Genomic DNA, 22,041 nt, shown 5'->3' with positions numbered 1-22,041 from the left:
CAACTGGGCACAGAAGTTCAATCTCTAAAATCTGCTGGCCAATCAGACGTCAGCAGTGTCCATTGCAGGATATGCAAGCAAACACTGCTGGCAGTGCAACTGTCAGAGGCCCTAGATCAGCAAAGAAGCCCAGGCCACAGGTGCAAGTAGGAGGGTGGGGTGTTGTTGCAGATGGTCTGTCAATCTTTGCCACTGTTACACCACCCCTCCCCATAGCCTAGACCCTGCTGGTTTGCTTTTAAGCTCTGCTAGCAACAGCTGTGCCAGGGCTGGTTAAACACTGTTGAAGGGTGAGGCCTTTAAATTGCCATTAATTTTTTACCCACTTAACGACCCTCAACCGGTGGTAGCAGCAGGATGGGGAAGGATGTTCCCTGAGTAACAGGTTCCCCCACTCCCCAGCACCCTATACCCCAATTAAATGGCCCCATCCTGATAGTCCCCTTGGCTGAGAGCATTACATACCAACTATTGTTTTTGAATTCTATTTCAATCAATGTAACTTTCTATAATCCTGTGACAATTGTATAAATTGTCAAAAACAATGACCTATTTGTGTGGTTAGAGAATTGGCTGAAAACAATTGGAGACAATTTCTGCATGGTTTTCCTGATCTCTTGCTGTAACACTGGCAAAGAATGGCAGACCATCTGCGGCAATGCTTCCATAAAATGACCCCATTTAATGACCATCTTTAGCTATTAACTGAACTTCTTTGTGAGTTCTTCAGTCATTCTTTTGAAGTTACAACAGGAGAGTAGGAGAAATCCCAAAAAATTCAGCCAATTAAGTGAGGGAGCTCTATTAAAGATGACATCAAAACTAATGTGTTAAGTAAGGCTCATTAAATCGTTTAGCATAAATCTCATCACAACTGGCTACTTTCATGTTGATGAGACCTTAATTTTCAAAATGTCAATGGAAACAGACACAAAGAAAATTAGGAGAGATTTGTGCTGGAGGGATAGATAAGTACACTTTCTTTGATTTGGACCTAGATTTTAATATAAGTAAAGTTTATAGCATGAAAGTCTTCCGTGTGTTGCCTCATAAAGATACAATATGAAGTAAGTTAAGCAGTTAGGAGAAAACTAATTGTAGTTCAGCAAGAATATTGTTTAATGGGGCCAACAAAGTATTTTAGCAAGAATTATTAATAGGTACACTGATACTTAGTAAAATCAGAGAATGTTTATATTTTACGTTTGTGTCTATCACCACAATAAACGGTTTCAAACCCATCTCACAAATATTTCCTTTTCTTCTCAGACATGATGCTTCTCTTAAAAAGCAATTACAAGTACAAGAAGATCCACAAGTTAGCGGTAAAAACCGGTACAAGTATTTCACGAGGTAAGATAATCTAAAATAGCATGATTATAAAGAGAAGACTATCTTTTTTTTTGTCATAATGTTTAGTTTGTATTAGTTAGAATTTGAACTGATCCATACAGGTCTCCAGTACTATTCTATTTCATTTACAATACTGGATAATTCAAATCTTTTACTGCCTGCCCAATGGTGTGTTACTTATGTATGCATTTGTTATTAAAACACAACAAGGTGTTCTATTTACTATGATAAACTGAGCGAATATGTAGTACTACTGTGTGTGTGTGTGTGTGTGTGTGTGTTTTCTGCATCTCATGGCTTCACTTAACTGATCTCTTTTTCTCCCCCCTGGATGTTATATGATAAAGTCCCCTTGTACCAAATCGTAGATGATGTGAGCAGCGCAAACCTCTCTTCATCGTATTATTCATTGTTGTCCTGTTTTTCCTCAATGCTGTATCCTGTTCTTCTAATTTCAAACAAATTTCAATTTCAGATTTCCTCTGTATTAGCTTACATGAACAGCTTCAAGGTTTAATTTCCAGCTGCAGCAAGCTTTTAAAACTTGACATTATCTGAAAGAATCAGTCTACCTTAGCATCATTCTATGCTGTGGCCTATTTCTATATTTTCCATTCTGCTGTTCTACCAAGAGTGTTTTTAACAAAGCTAAATACTAGTAGCCATGTTAACAGCTGAGTAATTTTATGGCATGATAGCAGTAATCGTGTACTATGTGAGTAGTAAGTTTGGAAAGTACAAATACGCAGACTGTTGAATAGAGGGAGAATTTTGGGAATATGGCTTGGGAAACGGAATGATGAGGTAAGTCTGGGACATAATTAGCTAGGAATAGAGTTAGTGTTTCTGAATGATCGAGAAAAATATAAGAGGAAAGGATTAAAGTGGACTGTCTGATTGCAGATCAGAAGTGTGATCTGGAGTAAGGAAGCCAACTGGTCTGGTTAGGCTTGGAGTAGGACTCAGTCAGATAACTGTAAACTTCAGCCAGAAGGCAGGAAATAGACTGGAGGATGTGCGAGGCATATTTGTAGGAAAAGGAAGAAGCATTGCATTTATTAGATCGAGAAATAGAGCACTTGAATCAGGAAAAGAGCACTTACCAGGAGTAGTCAAAAAGGGTGGTAAACTCAGTCATAGATAATAAAATGTGAGGCTGGATGAACACAGCAGGCCCAGCAGCATCTCAGGAGCACAAAAGCTGACGTTTCGGGCCTAGACCCTTCATCAGAGAGCTCTGATGAAGGGTCTAGGCCCGAAACGTCAGCTTTTGTGCTCCTGAGATGCTGCTGGGCCTGCTGTGTTCATCCAGCCTCACATTTTATTATCTTGGATTCTCCAGCATCTGCAGTTCCCATTATCACTGGTAAACTCAGTTTACTGCTTTGGGGACATGGGAGCTGGTGGAATTAACTTTAATTAGTAAAGATGGAAAAAGAAACGAGCTGCAATCATTTGTCATAAAAATTCACCTCATTCACTCATTTCCTTCAGGAAAGAAAATCTGCTGTTGTAGTGATTGGTATCAGTTGGACCTTGCTAACTACAAGGTTCTTCGTTGAGGCTATTAAACTCTGCCAATCATAAAAGCCTTAGCTGACTATTATAACCAGGAAAGTGGATCCTCCTCAGTTGAGGACTGACTCCAACATTGTTGGTCCCACAGCCTGTATACTGTTCACTAGTAAATAAAGGGTGACTTGGTGATGGGATACTGGTCTCTATTTGGTTATTTCAGTGACAATGGGAGAAAACAGGATGTTCCTGAAAAATATTTGCTTGAAACTGCCATCTTGAAGTTGAGGAAAGCATTTCTGGTATTATGTCTTGATTTGGGAAGCTTGACTCATTTGACCTTGCTGTCAAAGACTGGGCCCAGTGTGTGGAAAGACTGCGATATCTTTTCTAGGCAAATGACATTGGGGCAGATGAAAAGCAACAAGCAATCTTTCTGATTGCACATAGACCCACAGCATTTTTTGTTATAAGAGCCTTAGCTTTCCCAAAGGCACCAGATACTAAAACCTTCTAAGAGTTTGCTGAGGTGGTTAAGGAATATCATGATCTCAACTCATCTAATCCTGAGATGCTATCAGTTTTATTCAGCTGGTGGAGAACAGGAGAATCCGTATCGGGATTTTTGACAAAGTTATGATGACTGGTAGAGGCATGTGATTTTGTGTTAACCCTGAATGAGATGCTGAGATTTTGTTTGGTATCTGGGATTAAAGATGTAACCATGCAGAAGCACTTACTAGCTGAAGCCCATAATATCATAAAATGCAGCAAGTGGATCATGGGAACCACAGGGTATCCCAATGGAAATGGAAACCTCACCAGCCCACTTGAGTGTAAATAATTGCTGAGCCCTATGCGGGGCATATCCTGGGCACAGGGTCCCTAGGCCAATTTACATCAGATCCCCATAATAAAGCCGAGCCTTGCCCAAGTGGCGAGACTTCTTCAGGATCTGGCTGGCAAGCTAGTATGTAGACTAGAGGCAGCAAAGGAGTCATATGTGCCTACAAAGCAGTTTTAACCACCTCACCAGCTTTAGACGTGCCAAACTTTTTGAAACCCTTCAAAGTCGCCATGGATGCAGGTGTTAGAACTGTGCTGTTACAGGAGGGTGATTGTGGATTTGAAAGGCCAATTGGTTATTTTTCAAAAAAATCTCAATATCCACCGGAAAAAATATTCGACCAGTTTGAAAAAGTTATTTAGTTTGGTAATGGCCTTATAATGTTTTAATGTTCACGTTGCAAACAATGCTTCAGAGATGATTATATATACCAATCACAATCCTTTGACAGTTCTGGAAAGATCTAAGGACAAGAACACCAGATTGTTTAATTGGTGTCTCATATTACAAGCATTTAATTTACGGATTGTATATGTTGCAGGCCTTGAAAATATTATTTATGCTTTATTGTGAGTTTAAAAGAAAAATGCTTATAAAATATAGAAACTGTCGTGTTTAATGTCATATGTAAATGAGTTAGTACAAAACATGTAACTCCTAGATTAATGAGCTAGTAATATAATGGAGTAAAGGTCTTAAAAAAAAAGCCGAATTTTTGTAATGGTTCATCTTTTTTCTTAAAGGAGGAGGAGTTGCAAATTTCGGTAGAGTACCTGTGGATTGAGAGGCAGGAAGTCAAAATGTGGTGTTTGTGAAATATGAGGGGGGAAGCATTGCATGGTCCCTTTAAAAGGTGACGAGCTTTTTCTATGCTTGGAGATTTAAAATGGATGTCTATGAGCAGCAGCTTGAAAGTCAGCAAGTATACAGAGAGCACCTGAATTGGAACATTTGTTTCAAAAGGCCAGTAAAGTTAGCAGGCCAAGTAGTAGTGTTACCAAGACAACAAGCTTTTGAATTTAGCCAATCAATTTGAACCAGGCACTTAAATACCAAAAAACAGTTAAATTTAAATCTGACGGTTTTGACAACATAGGACCAATCTTAACGTAAGAAATATTGATATGGCATCAAGGGTACAAAAAGAAAGGGGCAGGTGAAGAAATCCCCAGAGCAAACTGCCATTAACTAGAGCTAATAGTCCCCAGCTCCTTACAGTCTCCTCTGTGTCTTAGAGAAAGCTATCTAAATAACATAGGTACCCACGGCACAACTAGTTAATATTCCTAACAGAAGAATCAAGGGAGAAGGCATAGAACATTCTGGAAGATACGTAACCTGGCTGTAATTTCGAGAGACTAAATTCTTTTTCTGTTTATGTACATAAAATGGGACTTGTATTAATGGTAACAGCATAACTTTAGAATCTTGTTTTATTCCAGAATAGTCAGTAGCTAGAACAGATGTATTTGAATTGTTAATAGCTTAGTTAATTTGCTCACTGTTAGTTATATAAATAAATTGGTACTTGTTGATTTTAAAGTGAGAGTCAAAGATTTATTTTTAACCGCTAGACGTTTCTGAAAGGCAGGTTGCACCACTTTTCACATTCCTTTTTCAAGTTATGGGGTGAGGTGCTCCTCTTTGGATGTTTTTGTTTTCGTTCTGAGGCGGGGGTGCAGTCAACCTCCACTTTATAACGGATCAGGGGCTTGAGTCCAGGATCTGAATGGATTTGGACAGATTTGGGGTATGAAAGGTCCCAGGGGATTTGAACAGACTTGGGGATGAGTGTCCTAGATCTTTTAAAAACAAACTTAAGTGAGAGGTGGAAAATCTGTTTAATTTTGGTTGCTTATTGTTGGTTAAATCAAAAGTGGGGAAATGACTTTTAACATTGCCAAAGAGGTTCTGGGGGTTGAAGATGTTTCCCAAATTTGCCCAGAAAGTTTAGAAAGACAGAAAAAGGTGACACTTTTTAGAATCAGCAGACAGTCTAATATTGGGTTTAACTAGGGACATTAAGAAAGCTGAAATTGTAATGAAGTTAGCCAAGCATTTAGCTATGTCAGAGAAACTGTCAAGTGCAGTGGAGTTAGAAAAAATTAAATTGCAAATGAGACAACTGGAGTTGGAGGACAAAAAAAACAAAGAAGGCTCCTAGCTGAAGAGTAAGAAAGTGAACTGAAACTGAATTGAGTTGAATTATGGTTAAAAGCAGAGGAAAGAGAAAAGGAAAGAATTGCTCTGGCAGAACAAAAAGAAAGAGAAGAAGAGAGAGAGTTTGAACTTCAGAAGTTGGCAATTAGGCAGGAAAGTCAATTTAAAAGGCTGGAGATGAAGGTATATGGTAGGCTTAGTGAGGAGGGTTGTGATGATGAGCAAACTCATCATAGCTAAAGGTATGGTAGGGATATACACAAATACATCAAAACATTACCAAAATTTGATTAAAATGATGTAAAAGTCTTTTTTATTTCTTTTGAGAAATTGACTGAACAGCTGTACTGGCCAGTGACACTATGAATAATGTTAGTTCAGACCAAGTTGGTAGGCAGGGCTAGTGAGGTCCGAGTTGGTGTCAGGAGAATATGTAGAAGTAGAACAGGCTATTTTAAGTGCCGTGAATTGGTACCAGAAGCATATAGACAACGGGTCAGAAATGTAAGAAAGGAACCAGGCTAGACTTGTATTGAGTTTGAAAGAATTAAACCTAGCAACTTCGAAAGATGGATGAAAGCATTAAAGATAGAAAAGACATGAGGATCTTAGAGATACTATTCTGCTGGAGGAGTTTAAAAACTGACTTCCAGAAATGATAAGAACTCATGCTGAGGAACAGAGAGTTAAAACAGTGAAAAGAGCTGCAGAGATGGTGGATGCATATGCCTTAGTGTATAAATTGAAATCTAGTTTCTGACAGCAATTTTGTTCTATGAAGGATAGAAGTTTGGAAGGAGGGAGATCCTTCAATGAAAAGTAAAAAGTAGATCATACTGGAAACAGTTTACCACATGTGAAAAAAGAAACCCAAGAAGATGGGAAAGAGGTGAAAGACCTCAGGTGTTTTCCTTGCAATAAGGTGGAACACGCAAAGTCACAGTGCTGGTGGTTTAAGAAAGGCAATGGTAAAAATGATGTGATTAAAGAGGCTGAACCTGTGGGATTATTTAAGGCAGTGAAGGAAATCCCAAGAGAAATCAAGAAGCTGCAGGAGAGTGCACAGTCTTGTCATGGCCTGGATAGTAAGATAGTACAAGACCTTTTCAAAGACCTCACCTGTGTGGGTAAAATTTACTTGGGTAGAACACGGGGAGTAGGTAAAGAAGTGAAAATATTGAAAGATACAGGACCTAATCTGTCTCTAATAGTAAGAAATGAAAATATTTGCACTCCTTCTGAAATATCGTCTGAGTAGTAATCTGTGGAATAAATAGACAGAGGATTAGTATTCCCCTGTGTAAGATAAGATTGGAAAAGACCAACCAAGACTGGGTAAGTGATAATGGGAGTGATTGAAAAATTGGCTATTCCAGGAATACAGTTTGTTCTTGGAAATGATGCAGTTGGATCACAGATGGGAGTGATACTCATTATAGTGGAAAAGCCAAAAGAAAACCAGGGAACTGAGGAGTTAAAAGAAAAATATCCAGGAATTTTTCCAGACTCTGGTGACAAAATCCCACAGCCATAAGTTAAAACAAGAAGGGAAGACAAAAGAGAAAGATGAAGGAGTTGAGGTCCATTTATCCTACACTCTGTTGGATGAGATGGTAAAGGAAAAACCTAAGCAGGTAGAGGATCAAGCAGAGGTAGTAGGCGATCCCTTCAAAACAAGGTTTAGTGGTCCCCATTAAACTGAGAAGAAGGTGAGTCAGGTGAACTATCTGGTAAAGATGGAAGATAGAAAAAAAATTTCTCAGTGATATCATGGGAACATGCTGAAACATTACATTGACAGAGAATGGGAACCAGAGAAACTGGTTTTAGATACTGCCACTGAGTGAGGAATCTAATCCAGATGATTGGAATTTTGATCTGCCTCAGAATAAATTGAATAATGAGGAAGTCCTTAAAAAACGGGATCAGGTAGCTATGGAACAGAGAACTGAATTGAAAGACTTTTCACGTTTTTGTTTCAGATAATGGAGTGGAGTGCTCCTCTTTGGATGTTTTGGTTTAAGTTCTCTGAGGTGGTGGGGGATCAACCTCTGCTTTATGACAGGGATACCCAAATCAGAGCCAATTAAAACTAACGTTTGGTTAAATGGTCACCCAGTTCCCATGGAGGTTGATACTGGTGCGGCTGTGTCTGTGGTTGCAGAATCTGTCCTTAACAAGATTTGTTTGGGACTACAAACTTCAAGCTTGTGCAAGATCTCAACCAGTCTGAGAACATACACTGGGGAACTGTTGCAAATTAAGGGTGCTTTGGTTCTGTTCTCCTGTGAGAAGCAGTTGGTGTGGTTACCACTGATGGTAGTAAAATGCTCAGGCCCAAGCCTATTGGGACAGAATTGGTTGAGAAAGAGTCACCTTGACTGGTTCAACGTTTTTCATTTGGAAAATGCCTTCTTCAATGAAGTCCTAGTGAAATGCTGAGGAGACTATCAAAGGGGCCAAAGCCACTTTACACGTTGACCAGGACGCAATTCGGAGATTTTGCAAGGCCCGCCCCGCTCAGGGCCATTTGCCTTTTGGGAAAAAGTAGAGAGAGAAATCAGGAGCCCGGAGAGCGAAGGAATCATTAAAGCAAGTGCAGTTTGCAGAGTGGGCAGTACTGGTCATATCAATTGTGAAGCCTGATGGCTCAGTTTGAATTTTTGGTGTTTTCAAGCAAACAACAAACTGCTCCTCACAGCTGGATAAATACCCGATCCCTCGCATAGAGGACTTGTACACAGAGTTAGAGGGGGGCTGTCTTTTACAAAACTGTGCTATGCCTGCCTGCAATTGTGACTAGATGAGGAGTCCCAGAAGTATGATACAATTAATACCCATAAAGGTTTATATCAGTATACATTTGGGGTATCATCAGCCTGAGCTCGTTTCCAGCAGACCATGGAGAACGTTTTACAAAGGCCAAGGTTGCCATTTATCTGGACAATATATTAATAACAGGGAAAACAAATTAAGAGCACTTGGACATAGTGTTCAAATGTTTCTCCCAGGTGAATGTACATCTTAGATTGGAAAAATGTGTGCTCCAGGTGACCCAAGTGAGCAATTTAGGTTACAGAGCCAACAAAATCGGGTTGCATCCAGTGGAAGAGAAAGTGAGGGTGATTAAAGGAGCCCTGGCTTCCATGTCTGTACCAGAGTCTGAGTCTTTCCTTGGGCTGGTGAATTGTTATGGAAAATTCATACATGAACTGGCCTCCATCTTGGCACCTTTACATCTTCTGTTGAAAAAAGGTCAGCTTTGGAAATCTTGCAAAGCCAAGAAGCAGCCTTTAGGAAAGTAAAAAAGCAGCTATTGTCATCTAAGGTGTTGGCCCAATATGATCTGAAGAGCAAAGTAGTGCTGACATGCAATGTCTCCCTGTACGGTATCGGGATAGTGTTGGTTCACTAATGGTCCAACGGAGGGGAACACCTGATAGCATATGCTTCCTGGACTCTGGCTGATGCTGAATGCAAGTATGCTCAGTTTGAGAAGGAAGGTTTGGCGGTTATCTTTGGTGTGAGGAAGTTCCACCAGTATCTTTGCAGAAGGGAATTTGTCATAGTCACACACCACTTTGGCTCCTGAAGGAAGACAAGGCGGAGCCACCCATAGCTTCCAGTAGAATTCAGTATTGGGCCCTTATTTTCAGTGCATATAAGTACAAGTTAGATCACCATCCTGGAAGGCAAGAGGCTAATGTGGATGCCTTGAGCTGCCTCCCAATGGCAGATACTCCACTGGTGGTACCTCTCCCGGAACAGTCCATTCTAGTTTTAAACTTGCTGAACACCCTTCCAGTCACCCTGGACAATAATCCGACTGTGCACCACAAAGATCCCATCCTAGCGAAACTGAAACAGCTGGTAATAGGGAATACAGAAGCGTCATTACAACCAGAATGGAAGCCTTTTTGGATCTAGCATGACCAGATCACTGTAGAGAATGGCACGTTACTGTGGGTAGCAAGGTTGATTGCCCCAAGTAAAGGCTGCTGCCAGGTATTATCTGAGCTCCATCAGGGTCATCCTGGGGTTTCCAAGGTGAAGATGCTAGCAAGAAGCTATGTCTAGTGGCCAGCATTGGATGCTGACATAGCTGCGTTGATAGGGCAATGCCCAGAGTGCCAACAAGGACAAAAATTGCCACCAGCAGTGCCTCCACGTTAGTGGGAACAGCCAGGTAAACCTTGGATTTGGTTGCATGTTGACTCTGCTGGTCCTTTCATGGGCTCAATGTTCCTGGTTGTTGTGGACGTCCATTCAAAGTGGTTGGACATGCGTAAAGTTGGTTCAGCCAACTTGGGGATACCAGTTGAGAAGTGCGAGCATCATTCATGATACATGGACTCCTAGAAGTATTCAAAATGGATATTGGGATGTCATTTACCAGCAGGGAATTTGAATATTTCCCAAAGCCCAATGGCATTTAGCATATAAGGACAGCTTCATATAATCCGCTGTCCAATGGCATGGCAGAAACAACTGTCCAAACGTTAATAGCAGGCTTAAAGAAGCAGCCTACAGTGTCAATTGATCCCAAACTGTCCCAGTTCCTGTTTGATTATACGACCACCCCACATGCAAAAGGGATAGCTCCAGCAGAGTTTCTGATGAAGAGAAGACACTGCACCAGATGCAACCTGATATTTCCAGATCTGATGGAGAGGGTGAACTGGCAGCAGGAATGCTAATGCCAGCCAAATGCCGCCTCTAAGTGAGGAGAACAGTTTAATTCAGCTGTCCAGCCAACTGAGCTAACCAACACCCTGCCCTGTTATAATGTTTTTAATAATAGCTTCTAACATCTTTCCTGTGACAAATGGTAAGCTAAATGGCCTGTAGATTCCTGCTTTCTGGCACCTGCCCTTTTTTTTGGATTAAAGGAATTATGTTAACTATTTTCCAAATAAAGTAACCTTCCCCTAATCTAGTAATTTCAGAAAATTAAGACCAATGCATCAATGATCTCCCTAGCTGCTACTTTTCATACTGTCTGATGAAATACAGAAGGACTTGGGGACTTCTCAACACACTTCCAACTATTTACTCAGCACTACTTCCCAGGAAATTGTAATATTCTTGTGTTCCTCCTGACTTTTAATTCCTGATTTATAGCTATTTCCAGTATTTTATTTGTATTGTCTCTAGTGAAGACTAATGCAAAATATCTGTTCAATTCATCTGCCATTTTCTTATCCTCCATTACTAAAAGGATCAATACTAACTTTATTAACTCTTCTTATCTGAAAATAAAATTTCCTATCTATTCTTTTATTTTTGACTAATTTTCTCTCATACACTAATTTTCCCTCCTTTTAGTAATTTTTTGCTTTTTAAAAATATTTGATCTAATCTGGAGCCACCAGGTACCTACTTAGACTTTGGGATTTGTTGCTTTCCAGTATCTTTGGCTGTGGTTGACTCTTAACTGGCCTCTAAGCAATTAGGAATGAGAAATAAATGCTGGCCTATCCATTGAATGAATAAGAAAAGAGAATGCTAATAGACTTCTTTCCACTCTCACTGGTGAGATTCTCAGCTTGCTGTGAAAACTAACTAGCGTGTCGTTGTCCACTTCTTTCAAAGCTAAGAAGATACTGCTCTAAATTACAGCGGAAACTGTCTTTATTAATCACTTAAAGAAGTGTCTATAAGATTATTATTTATCAGCACAAACCAGTGATATATCTGATGAACTGATATTTGTCACATTTTATAAAAGAAACTAACACCAGTATAAAGTACAATAATATGGTGGTTATGATACTGAACTAGCATCCCAGACATTGTGAGCTAAATTGTATGAGCTGTTTGGAGACCGAGGCAGAAATACTGGCAATGTGATGTTACAATGTAATGGCTGAGAAAATGGCAGATCAGCCACCAACAGAGAGGCCACTTAGTAACTGATTAAGGGCCTCTGCCCTGCTCCAAAGGGAATTTTCCAACACTGGGTAGGGGTAGGATCCTGTAGAAAGTGTGGAAGTAGGCAGGAAGGCGAGTGGTGAGGATGACACAAACCCTACAAATGAATGTAGACCGATTAATTGAATGGGCAACATGTTGACAGGTGAAATGTAATCTGAGAAATTGTGAGGTTATTTACTTTGGCTAGAAAAGTAGAGGCGATGAATATTATATTTGAGAAAGACTGCAGAGAGCTGCTATATGGAAGGATCTGGGGTCCGCATCCCTAAATCACCAAAAGGATCAAATACATGATAAAACTGGATGGCAGAGCAGTCGCGAAGGGTTGCACACTCCTAGCACAGTGGTTTGCAATACTGCCTTCCAGCCCCAGGCACCCAAGTTCAATTCTAGCCTTTCAGTAGCTGAAAGGAGTTTGCAAGTTCTCCCTGTCACTGCGTGGGTTTCCTCTGGATACCCTGGTTTCCTCCCACAGTCCAAAGATTTGCAGGTTAGGTGGATTATCCATGCTGTGTTTGTCTATAGTGTGCAGTATCCATTGTAAATGCAGGGTTACAGGGATAGGGTAGGAGGCTGGGTGTGAATGGGATTCTCTTTGGAAAGTTCGTGCGGATCCGATGGGCCTAATGGCCTATTTATGCACTGTAGAGATTCTATGATAAGTTCAGTGGGTAATGGGGAAGGCAAATGGAATGCTGGCCTTATTTCAAAGGTAATGGAGTACAAAAATAGATAAGTCTTGCTAAAACTATACTGAGCATTAGTTGGACCACTTCTACAATACTATAAGCTGTTTTGGTCCTTTCTCTAAGGAAAGATATATTAATATTGGAGGCAGTCCAGAGAAGGTATATATGGATGATTCTAAGTTTGGTGGATTTTCTTAAGTGGAGAGGTTGAGCAGGTTAGACCTGTACTTACTGGATTTTAGAATAGTGTGAGTTGACCTTATTAAAATATGCAAGATTCTTAGGGGACTTGACAGGGTAGTGGTGGCTGCTGCAAGGTTGTTTACCCGTTGTCGGAGACTCTCGGACCAGAGGATGTAATCTCAGAGTAAGGGATCACCTGGTTAGGACAAAGATGAGGAGGAATTTCTTCTTTTGGAAGTAGTGAATCTGATATTCTTTGCCTGAGAGGACTGTAGAGGCTAAGTTGTTGAGTATATTGAAAGCTAAAATAGACAGGTTTGTAATCAATAAGGGAATTGAGGGGGTAAGTATGGGGAAAATGCACAAAAAGTGAAGTTGAGAGTTATTAAATCAGATATGGTCACATTGAATGGCAGAACAGAATTGATAAGCCACAAGGGCTATCTATGTCTTATTATCTTGTGGTTGCAGACTGCAGTACATTGTTTGAGGTCAAAGACAACATTTTTGTTTCTTTTCTCTTGAATTGGACAAAGAAATTCAGTGGCAGGAGATCATGAAAAAGAAAGCTTTGAAATCTTTTGAAGTAGTTTTTTTTCTAAGAATGACTTTTGATTGACATCAAACTTGAATTGTAATTGTTAATAATAATATTTTACTCTTGCTTTACAGACCTGTTATTCCTTTTGTTCAACAGTTACCAGTGAATGCAATTCTGGATGTATCCAAGTAGGTTCATGTTAACTTTTTATAGACCTTAATGATAAACTTTGGTTCAGCGTGTAATCTGCTTTATGGAGGATGCTGTTGGGAAGGAAAATGACTGAATAATAAAATCAAAATATTGTGGATACTGGAAAATAAACAAAGTGCTGGAGAAACTCCGTAGTTTGGCTGCTTTGATAGATAACGAAAACAATTAATGTTTTAAATCTGATATGTCATCAAAATGGAAATTGTACTGAACCAAAATTATTAATTTCAACATTAGTTTTAACTTGTATTCTATTTATGAATTATAGATTAAAGTGAAGTTCTGCTACTGCTATATTAGCTTACATTTACATAGCATCTTTAACAGAGTAAAACCATCCCCAGATGCTTTAAAGGAGGGATTTCAGGATATCAGACATAATTTAGTACTGAGCCACATAAACAGGTAACAGGGTGTTGCTATTTTTATTAATATTTATTTGCATAAAGTGAAATGGCAGTGATTGGTTAAATATCTAGAGGCAATATTAGTTATACTATAGTATTTATTAGAATCACAAATGTGGAAGCCTTATTTCTTGCACAGAATGCTACCGGTAAACAGGTGATTAGACTCTAGTCTAGACAGTACTCCTGTTCCCTGGCTGTCTGGCCTAGGGCCTGTGATCGATAGTTGCTCCTGGGTTCTCACTATCCTCTCTGAGCTCCTGACTTGGGGTCATCCTTCCTTCTTACATGTTTCGATGCCAGGTTCTTACTATCACTATGCTTGTTCCTTCCCCTTTTATACGATAAGGCATTCTTTCATACCCTAGTTTGTCTCTGGTCACTTTGTACTAGCTAACTGTGGATAATTTGATCAGACTACCTCTTGATCTAATCACTCAGATGTCTGGAGCATGGTGTATTTCTTCATCAAATCACCTGCCCATTGGAGTATTGTGATATTTCATCTTGCGTGGTTGTAGCTGTAACCTTGTTTTTTTTTTGGTTTCTGTCTGCATGTCATTCTTCATGCTGGTCCTGCCTATGCTAAGCCATTGCCTTTAAACTCTTGCTTCCACTACTGCATGCTGGTTCATTTGGTCAAGCTACAGCTATATTTTAGTATTGGTGCTCTGCAATGGTCAATGAACATGGCAGCATGATGGCTTAGTGTTTAATACTCTGCCTTACAGTGCTAGGGGCATGGGTTTGATTCCAGTCTTGAGTAACTGTCTGCGTCGAGTTTGCATGGGTTTCCTTCAGGTGCTGCAGTTTCCTAAAATAGTCCAAAGATGTGCAGTTTAGTTGGATTAGCTGTGGTCCTAGCTAAGATAGGGATGAAGGGTTCGGTTTGTGTGGGATACTCTTTGGATTGTCAGTGAGGACTCGATGGGCTGAGTGTCTTCTTTCCATTCTGTGTGGATTCTATATTCTGGTGGTGTAGTGGTGGTGTCATTAGATTAGCAATGCAAAGGCTGAGTCTAATGCTCTGGGGACAGTTCAACCTGACCACAGCAGATGATGAAATTTAAAGGGAAGCAGGGTGGCACAGCAGTTAGCACTCCTGCCTCCCAGCTCCAGGGGCCCGGGTTCGATTCGAGCCTAGGGCAGCTCTCTGTGTGGAGTTTGCGCATTCTCCCTATGTTTGTGTGTGTGTAGGTTTCCTCCCACAATCTAAAACTGTGCAAATTAAGGGGATTGGCTATGCTACATTGCCTGTAGTATGCAGGTTAGGTGGGCTAACTATGGTGAATATGGTGTACAGGGATAGGGTTGGTTGCTGTTTGGAGGGCAGAAGCAGATTCAGTGGGCCAATTGGCCTCTATCTGCAACATGGGTATTCTGTGATTCTAACAGAAGTGTGGTTAAAGTTTTAAGGACATTTTAAAGGAGTGCTGGGAATTTGAGAGGCTAAAAGGCTTAGTGGAGGAATTTGAAAATTTTAACTTCTAGAAACTGAAGATGCATCCAACAATGGCAGAGTGATTAAAATTAGGGGATGTGCAAGACCCTGAATTGGGAGACCATAAAGGCCTTGGACAATTGTGGTGTTGGGAATTACAGGAAAGAGCTTTTATGTTAGCTGACTGTAGTAACATTTGGACAGGGTTCTCTGCAAAACTTAAAATGAAAATATTTAGAGGGCACGAATAAAAGCAACATTGTTCTCTCAATATTTTACTTAATTCCAGATAGGTCCTGAACACTTTGTAAACCAGATTAGATCCCACATTGAATTTATATTTTGGATGTTGCTAAATCCAATTTATGTGAAACTCTGTCTCTGAGGCAGTCTTACCTTCTTTCCCTCTTGATTGTTCTTGATGCTGTCTCTAAAAACTTTGTCATCATTGCTGTTAAGCTGACTTATCCTGAAATTGTTAGATATATCCTGTCCTGTTTTTCAACAGGCGTTAATATTTGTGACCTATGTTTTTTTTTTAAATTATTGAAGGAAGCTGTTTGATCCAAATCATTCACTCATGATATTGGTAGGAAAAAATGCATGAAGCAAGACAATACCATACTAGAATGCAGGCTGAAATGTGCACTGTTCATTTTAGAGTTTCTTGATAAAGCAGCATAGGAATTTTATAAAATAATTGGTTTTTATGATTTGAGTTCCTTACTACCGTTTCAGACTTTACCAGTGTTCAACTATCACAAGTATTGTGAAGTGCAAAAAATGGTCATAAAATAATGTAGGCAACAAATGCCTCTTATGGTTTAAATGTACCATTCTTATCATAGAATCCCTACAGTGTGGAAGCAGGCTGTTTGGCCCATCAAATTAACACCAACCCTCTGAAGAGCATTACCCTGTCCTTGTATTTCGCCTCCTAGATACTATGGGCTATTTAGCAAGGCCAATCCACCTAATCTGCACATCTTTGGACTGTGGACAGGGAGAATGTGCAAACTCCACACAGACAGTCGCCAGAGGCTGGATTTGAACCTGGGTGCCTGACACTGTGAGGCAGCAGCACTAACCACTGAGCCACTGTGCCACCCATGACTTAAGGCACAATAAATAATCTCAGCAGGGGTAGAAGAAAGGTCAGACATTCAAAATGAAACCTTACTGAAAATGAAAATTAAATGATTCAAAATTAATCACTTTATATATTTCATGAACATGTTTAAATCGGGTTTAATATAATGTCATAATATTTACTATGTTAAACAAACTTAGAAGCTTTTAATTGTTTAAAGTGTTGCTAACTGGAGGACTCAAATTTAAGAAAACTAACAAAAGAAACTAGTGGTGACATGTGATATTGTACCCAGTGTGGCTACCTCTACGTTGGGGAAACCTAGTGGAGGCTTGGGGACCGCTTTGCAGAACACCTCCGCTCGGTTTGCAACAAACAACTGCACCTCCCAGTCACGAACCATTTCAACTCCCCCTCCCATTCCACAGACGACATGTCCATCATGGGCCTCCTGCAGTGCCACAATGACACCACCCGAAGGTTGCAAGAACAGCAACTCATATTTCGCCTGGGAACCCTGCAGCCCAATGGTATCAATGTGGACTTCACAAGCTTCAAAATCTCCCCTTCCCCCACTGCATCCAACACCAGCCCAGTTCTTCCCCTCCCCCCCATTGCATCACAAAACCAGCCCAGCTCATCCCCTCCCCCCACTGCATCCCAAAACCAGCCCAGCCTGTCTCCGCTTCCCTAATCTGTTCTTCCTCTCACCCATCCCTTCCTCCCACCTCAAGCCGCACCTCCATTTCCTACCTACCACCTCATCCCGCCTCCTTGACCTGTCTGTCTTCCCCGGACTGACCTGTCCCCTCCCTACCTCCCCACCTATACTCTCCTCCCCACCTATCTTCTTTTCTCTCCATCTTCGGTCCGCCTCCACCTCTCTCCCTATTTATTCTAGAATCCTCTCCCCATCCCCCTCTCTGATGAAGGGTCTAGGCCCGAAACGTCAGCTCTTGTGCTCCTGAGATGCTGCTTGGCCTGCTGTGTTCATCCAACTTCACACTTTGTTATCTAGTGGTGACATGTGTATTGTTTCTGTTAATGTTCAAGTAATGTGCAGGACTAGTTTCAGTGTGCTAGACGAGAAAGGAAAAGAATCTTAATTTACTATAAGAACCTGATTGCTGTCCAGTATTTTTAGTATGAAAAGTGTACCTGTTCCCACAAATACACAACATCTAGTGTAGCTATGCTATACTCCACAGCTGAACAGTATCCCATATCTACTGTTTCAGCTCAGACATGAAGAATTGCTACTTATAACAAAGCAGTCAAGATTGCCCAGTTCATGCTGACTCATACATCAATGAGACATTGCTTTAAAATGAAAATCTAACAAGCATGTTGGTTAAAAACTTTAAAAATGCTGTACATTTTTAAAAATCAGCAATGAATTCTTATGATTACATTAACAGCTAATACAATGATAATAGAAAAGGATCTTAATAGCGAAAGTGTGACAGTATGTTAACATATTATCCTTGGAGAGATGCAAACAATCAGTCTTCCAGCAGATGAATGAAACGGTTGCTCATCTTCTCCTTTAAAGGAGAAAAACACAGGGAAGGATTTATTCCAGCTGATGTCACTTATGGCTGGAGAGCAGATGAGAATCCCCTTGTTAATCTTTTTCAGCAAGATCCACCGTAGTAAATGCCTGATTGTGGGCCTACCCAGAATACAGGAGTGAAAGACTTATCTACCAAGAGCTACCAGCTAGTCAAAGGCACCGCCTTCATTGGTTAGTAGTGCTTCAGGGCAGTGGTGGCTTCTGCCAATAATTCACCCATCAGAGGGCCAGGATTGCCAATGGATCCAGTCCAATAGTGTGAAGGCAGAGGGGAAGGGATCAGAGGAAGGTAGCTCTCAGGCTTCTGCTTCCCTCAATCAGGCACTGTACATTTTGAATAAATGACTACCCTCCTTTGGACACCCACAGGCAGACAGGGTTTGTTTTTTGCACTTAATGCCTGGCAAGTCCCTATCTTGTTGCTGGCCAACTGCCATTAAGTAAAGGTCTCAATGGATGGTGTTGCAACAAGGCACTTAAGCTCCTTCAATTGACTTGATCAGGACAAAGATGTGAATATGCTGGAGTTCCTAAGTGCTACCTTCCTGGCAAATTAAATACCCTGGTGCCAAATCTGTCAAAGGAGGGAATTAACTTCTGCTGCAGTTATCACTTTCTTGTGGAGTTTTGCCTGTATTTGTTAGCCTTACCTCACTGCAAGACTTATGCCATTGTTCGACATTGTGGGTTCATACCTCACTCCGGGGACTTGAGTATGTTGCTTACACTGCTTCTTCTATGCAGTACTGAAGAACTGCTGGACTTTTGGAGATTTTATCTTTTCAGGTGATAAATTCAACCAAGACCCAGTCACCCCTTTGAGTTTGGATAATAATGATCTTGGAGTAATATTTAAAGAGAAGCAAATTCTGTCTAATAAAGACTGAAAGTGGTGGAAAACCTCAGCAATTCTGTCAGCATCTGTAGAGAGACAAACAGAGTCAACATTTCAAGTCCAGTTACTCTTTAAAGACGTTTGAGTTCTGAAAAAGTGGCATATTGAACATGGAACATTAACTCTATTTCTCCTCCATCGATGCTGTCAGACTGCTAAGATTCTGCGGCACTTTCTGCTTTTATTTCAGATCTCCAGCATCCGCAGTATTTTGCTTTAATTTTAATGAAATTTTGTGTCTTGCTCACCATGTATCCTCAATCAACATTATCAAAATAAAACAGATTATCTGTTCATTTATTTGATTGCAATTATACACAATTGCCAGCAATATTTCTGTATTTTAAATCAATGAATATACTTGATGAGCTGCATGACGTTTTTGGACAGTTTTTGGCTTTTGTAAAGTGTTGTAGGAATGCAAGTTTATCTTGAATGAACTGGGGAAACATTTGTCTGTCACTAAGAGAGCCTGGATCATCTAGGATCTAGAGAGCCAATTGTTACCTGTTGTCTGAAGAAGGGTCTCGACCCGAAACGTCAAACTTTCCTGGTCCTCTGATGTTGCTTGGCCTGCTGTGTTCTTCCAGCTTCACACAGTATTATCTCTGTTACCTGTAAAAGTTTATTTCCAATTCTGGGTTTAACAGCATGCACATTAAAATCAAAATAATAGAAGTAACTTCTTTTCATTGTCATAACTTTATTTTCTGTGCTTGTTTTAAGGGGTGGTACTCCAACCAACATTACAAGTTTTGATAATCAGTTTTTACCTATACGGACAGTGGGGGTGCAAACAGATTACAGGGACAGTGAAACACAAACTGAACCATACTCTCCAGAATATGTTGTGCGGCCTGGCTCAGCTCCTGAACTCCTTACGCTTGCTGCATTGAAATTTGGTGAGTCATATAAGCTGGATCAACTTTAAAATACAATGTACTAAAGTCTGATCATTTGAGGAGCAATCAAAACTGCTTATTCTCAGTTGTAGTAAGCAAAGTCAATGGAAGTAATTACTCCTCGTTGTTCACTTCTAATTAATATTCAATTTACCGAGTAGAGAGTGGTCCGTAATGCACATCTGAAATTTTTTTAGCGACACTTGTTTTTACTCCATGAAAGTTAATGCATTTTAAATGATGTTTTCACATCTCTCTATAGTGTGGTGACTGTTCTGTTAAGCTTCCAGCTCATTTTATAACTCTGATTTCTGATAAGCCCGTTTGTTTATTGTTGCAATGCAGTCAGGTCAGTTGGTAAATAGCAAATGTGTAGCATAAAATGAAGAAATGTAACTTGATGCACCATTACTGATGCAACTTTAAATGGGGAGAGCACCTGGTTTTAATTTAAAAGCAACTAGTGTGTGTTGCTAAATAAAGTAAACCATCAAAACTAAAAATGACGTACTTCAATGTTTGAAATTGTAGATGGCCTCTGATTTCATGTGGTGTATAATTGAGCCATACAGATTAGGAAGGTCTTAAGATTGATTCTTAATTTACGTTCAGTTAGTTTATCTCAAGCAAGCTGAGGGAAGAGATATTTCATTTTGAGATTGGTGCTCCTTACTAAATTGAAACAGCAGTTAGCTAACAGAGACTGCTCTGCTTTTGACTTCTTTTTCCATGGTTCTGGCAGGCTGTGCATATAGTTCACCTTTGAGTGTGGATAGAATTAAACTTAGCTGCGATATCTACACACTTCCCTAAATAAATAATGCTCCTCTGGGCCAGACAGCAAAAGGCACTTGATATATCTCTAATTATTGTTCCCTAAGGAGTCAATAAAAGCTAGAGAGGTGGAGAGAAAATTTATGAGTAAAGAAAATAAATTAATGAAGGATGAGGCTCGTAGCAACATCGCACATGTTTGTCTAAATTTGTGTAGGTAAGCATTGGTTCTTGTTCTTTCACCTGAGCTATGAAAGAGTCCTTCATTACATTTATTAATTCTAATTCTAAACTGATTGGGAAATCTAAGTTTATATCTGGTGTACTGAAATCACACATTCAGGTGACCTTGCAGATAGCTCTCCAATCGCTGCATAATTTAACCCTCTTAGGCTGACATGATAGGCAATGATGAATTATTACCATTAGCTAGTAACTTTCTTATTTGTCTAAGCATTAGTTCATTCTAAAACTCTGTGCATTCCTGCCTTGTGAATGCTGACATGTTAATGCTGACCATCATAACAATTGTCTTTTTCTCTATTTCTCTTTACCTTTATTTTCTTTCTTCTTTCTCTTCACAGCCTGCCTATAATGTTTTATTAAAACTACAGGGCTTGGAGAGAGGAAGAAAGAAAGTGAGGAAAAAATGTCAGACTGTGAAACTTGCAATAATTGGTGCAGTCTGTACAGGTGGGACAAGTATCTTTTCACTGCTGGAATAAGCTGTCCTTGACAATATGAAACACTTGAGAAACATGAACTGCAGTTTAACCACTTGAAGCCTTATTTAAATTGAAAGACATTCTGAACAAATGTACGGAAGAAAGTGAATCCAAGTTTAGCATTCGCTTGGAGTAATCCTCTGTGGTATAAAATCACCAAATATATGTCATAAATTCTGAAGTATGAGGCATATGTTTCACAAAGATGTTTCTGATCTACAAAACAGACAATGCAACGTCTGTTACCCTGCGTTCCATGCAAATTATATTGATACAGCTTAGGTATAGTTGTATAAATAAGTGTAAATTAGGCTTCCAAAGAGCAAAGGGGAGATCTTATCATACAAATCCTTCAACATGTGTAGAAGCTTAGATATTTAAGATTTTCTTTAATTAAATTTCCTTGTGACTGCAGGCCGAGGCTTACCAGCAGGCTTAGCAGAAGTGGAGATGATTGAACGTGCACGAGCAAAACGTGCTTGGGAAGCTACCCTGCCGCCATTGAGTGATCGTTCACAACTTGAGAAGAGGAAGAGGATGATGGAGGCAATGGAAAGAAATGAGTGGGCATTCCGGGAACAAGAAATTGAAAAGTAGGTATTTGTGCTGCAACAGTGCTTTAGTTGAATGCGCAACCCATGTACCAAAAGTAATCAGATTTATTTTACGCTTGTTAAAAGAATTGTTTACATGATGCACAGAGTTGTGGACAGAGTAGAAATTTTTTTATTCAGTTGTCAGGCATGGGCATGGGCAACTTGTACATGGTGGTGTTCCCGTTTATCTGTTGCCCTTGCCC

General features: G+C 40.0%; 1 protein-coding gene across 2 annotated transcripts in view; it reads left to right on the top strand.

The window, feature by feature from the left end:
* Nucleotides 1–22,041, top strand: part of cfap91 (cilia and flagella associated protein 91) — an 87,315-nt gene that overhangs the window by 10,203 nt on the left and 55,071 nt on the right. For both annotated transcript variants that reach the window (XM_048540092.2, XM_048540091.2), the window contains exons 4-7: nucleotides 1,270–1,353; nucleotides 13,354–13,410; nucleotides 19,568–19,743; nucleotides 21,658–21,835. In XM_048540092.2, coding sequence (XP_048396049.1) covers nucleotides 1,270–1,353; nucleotides 13,354–13,410; nucleotides 19,568–19,743; nucleotides 21,658–21,835 — 495 coding nt within the window. The remainder of the gene's footprint in view (nucleotides 1–1,269; nucleotides 1,354–13,353; nucleotides 13,411–19,567; nucleotides 19,744–21,657; nucleotides 21,836–22,041) is intronic.

The sequence above is a fragment of the Stegostoma tigrinum genome, chromosome 12 (assembly GCF_030684315.1).
Source record: "Stegostoma tigrinum isolate sSteTig4 chromosome 12, sSteTig4.hap1, whole genome shotgun sequence".
NCBI classification, from domain to species: Eukaryota; Metazoa; Chordata; class Chondrichthyes; order Orectolobiformes; family Stegostomatidae; genus Stegostoma; species Stegostoma tigrinum.
This window is presented reverse-complemented; position numbering and strand designations above follow the sequence as displayed.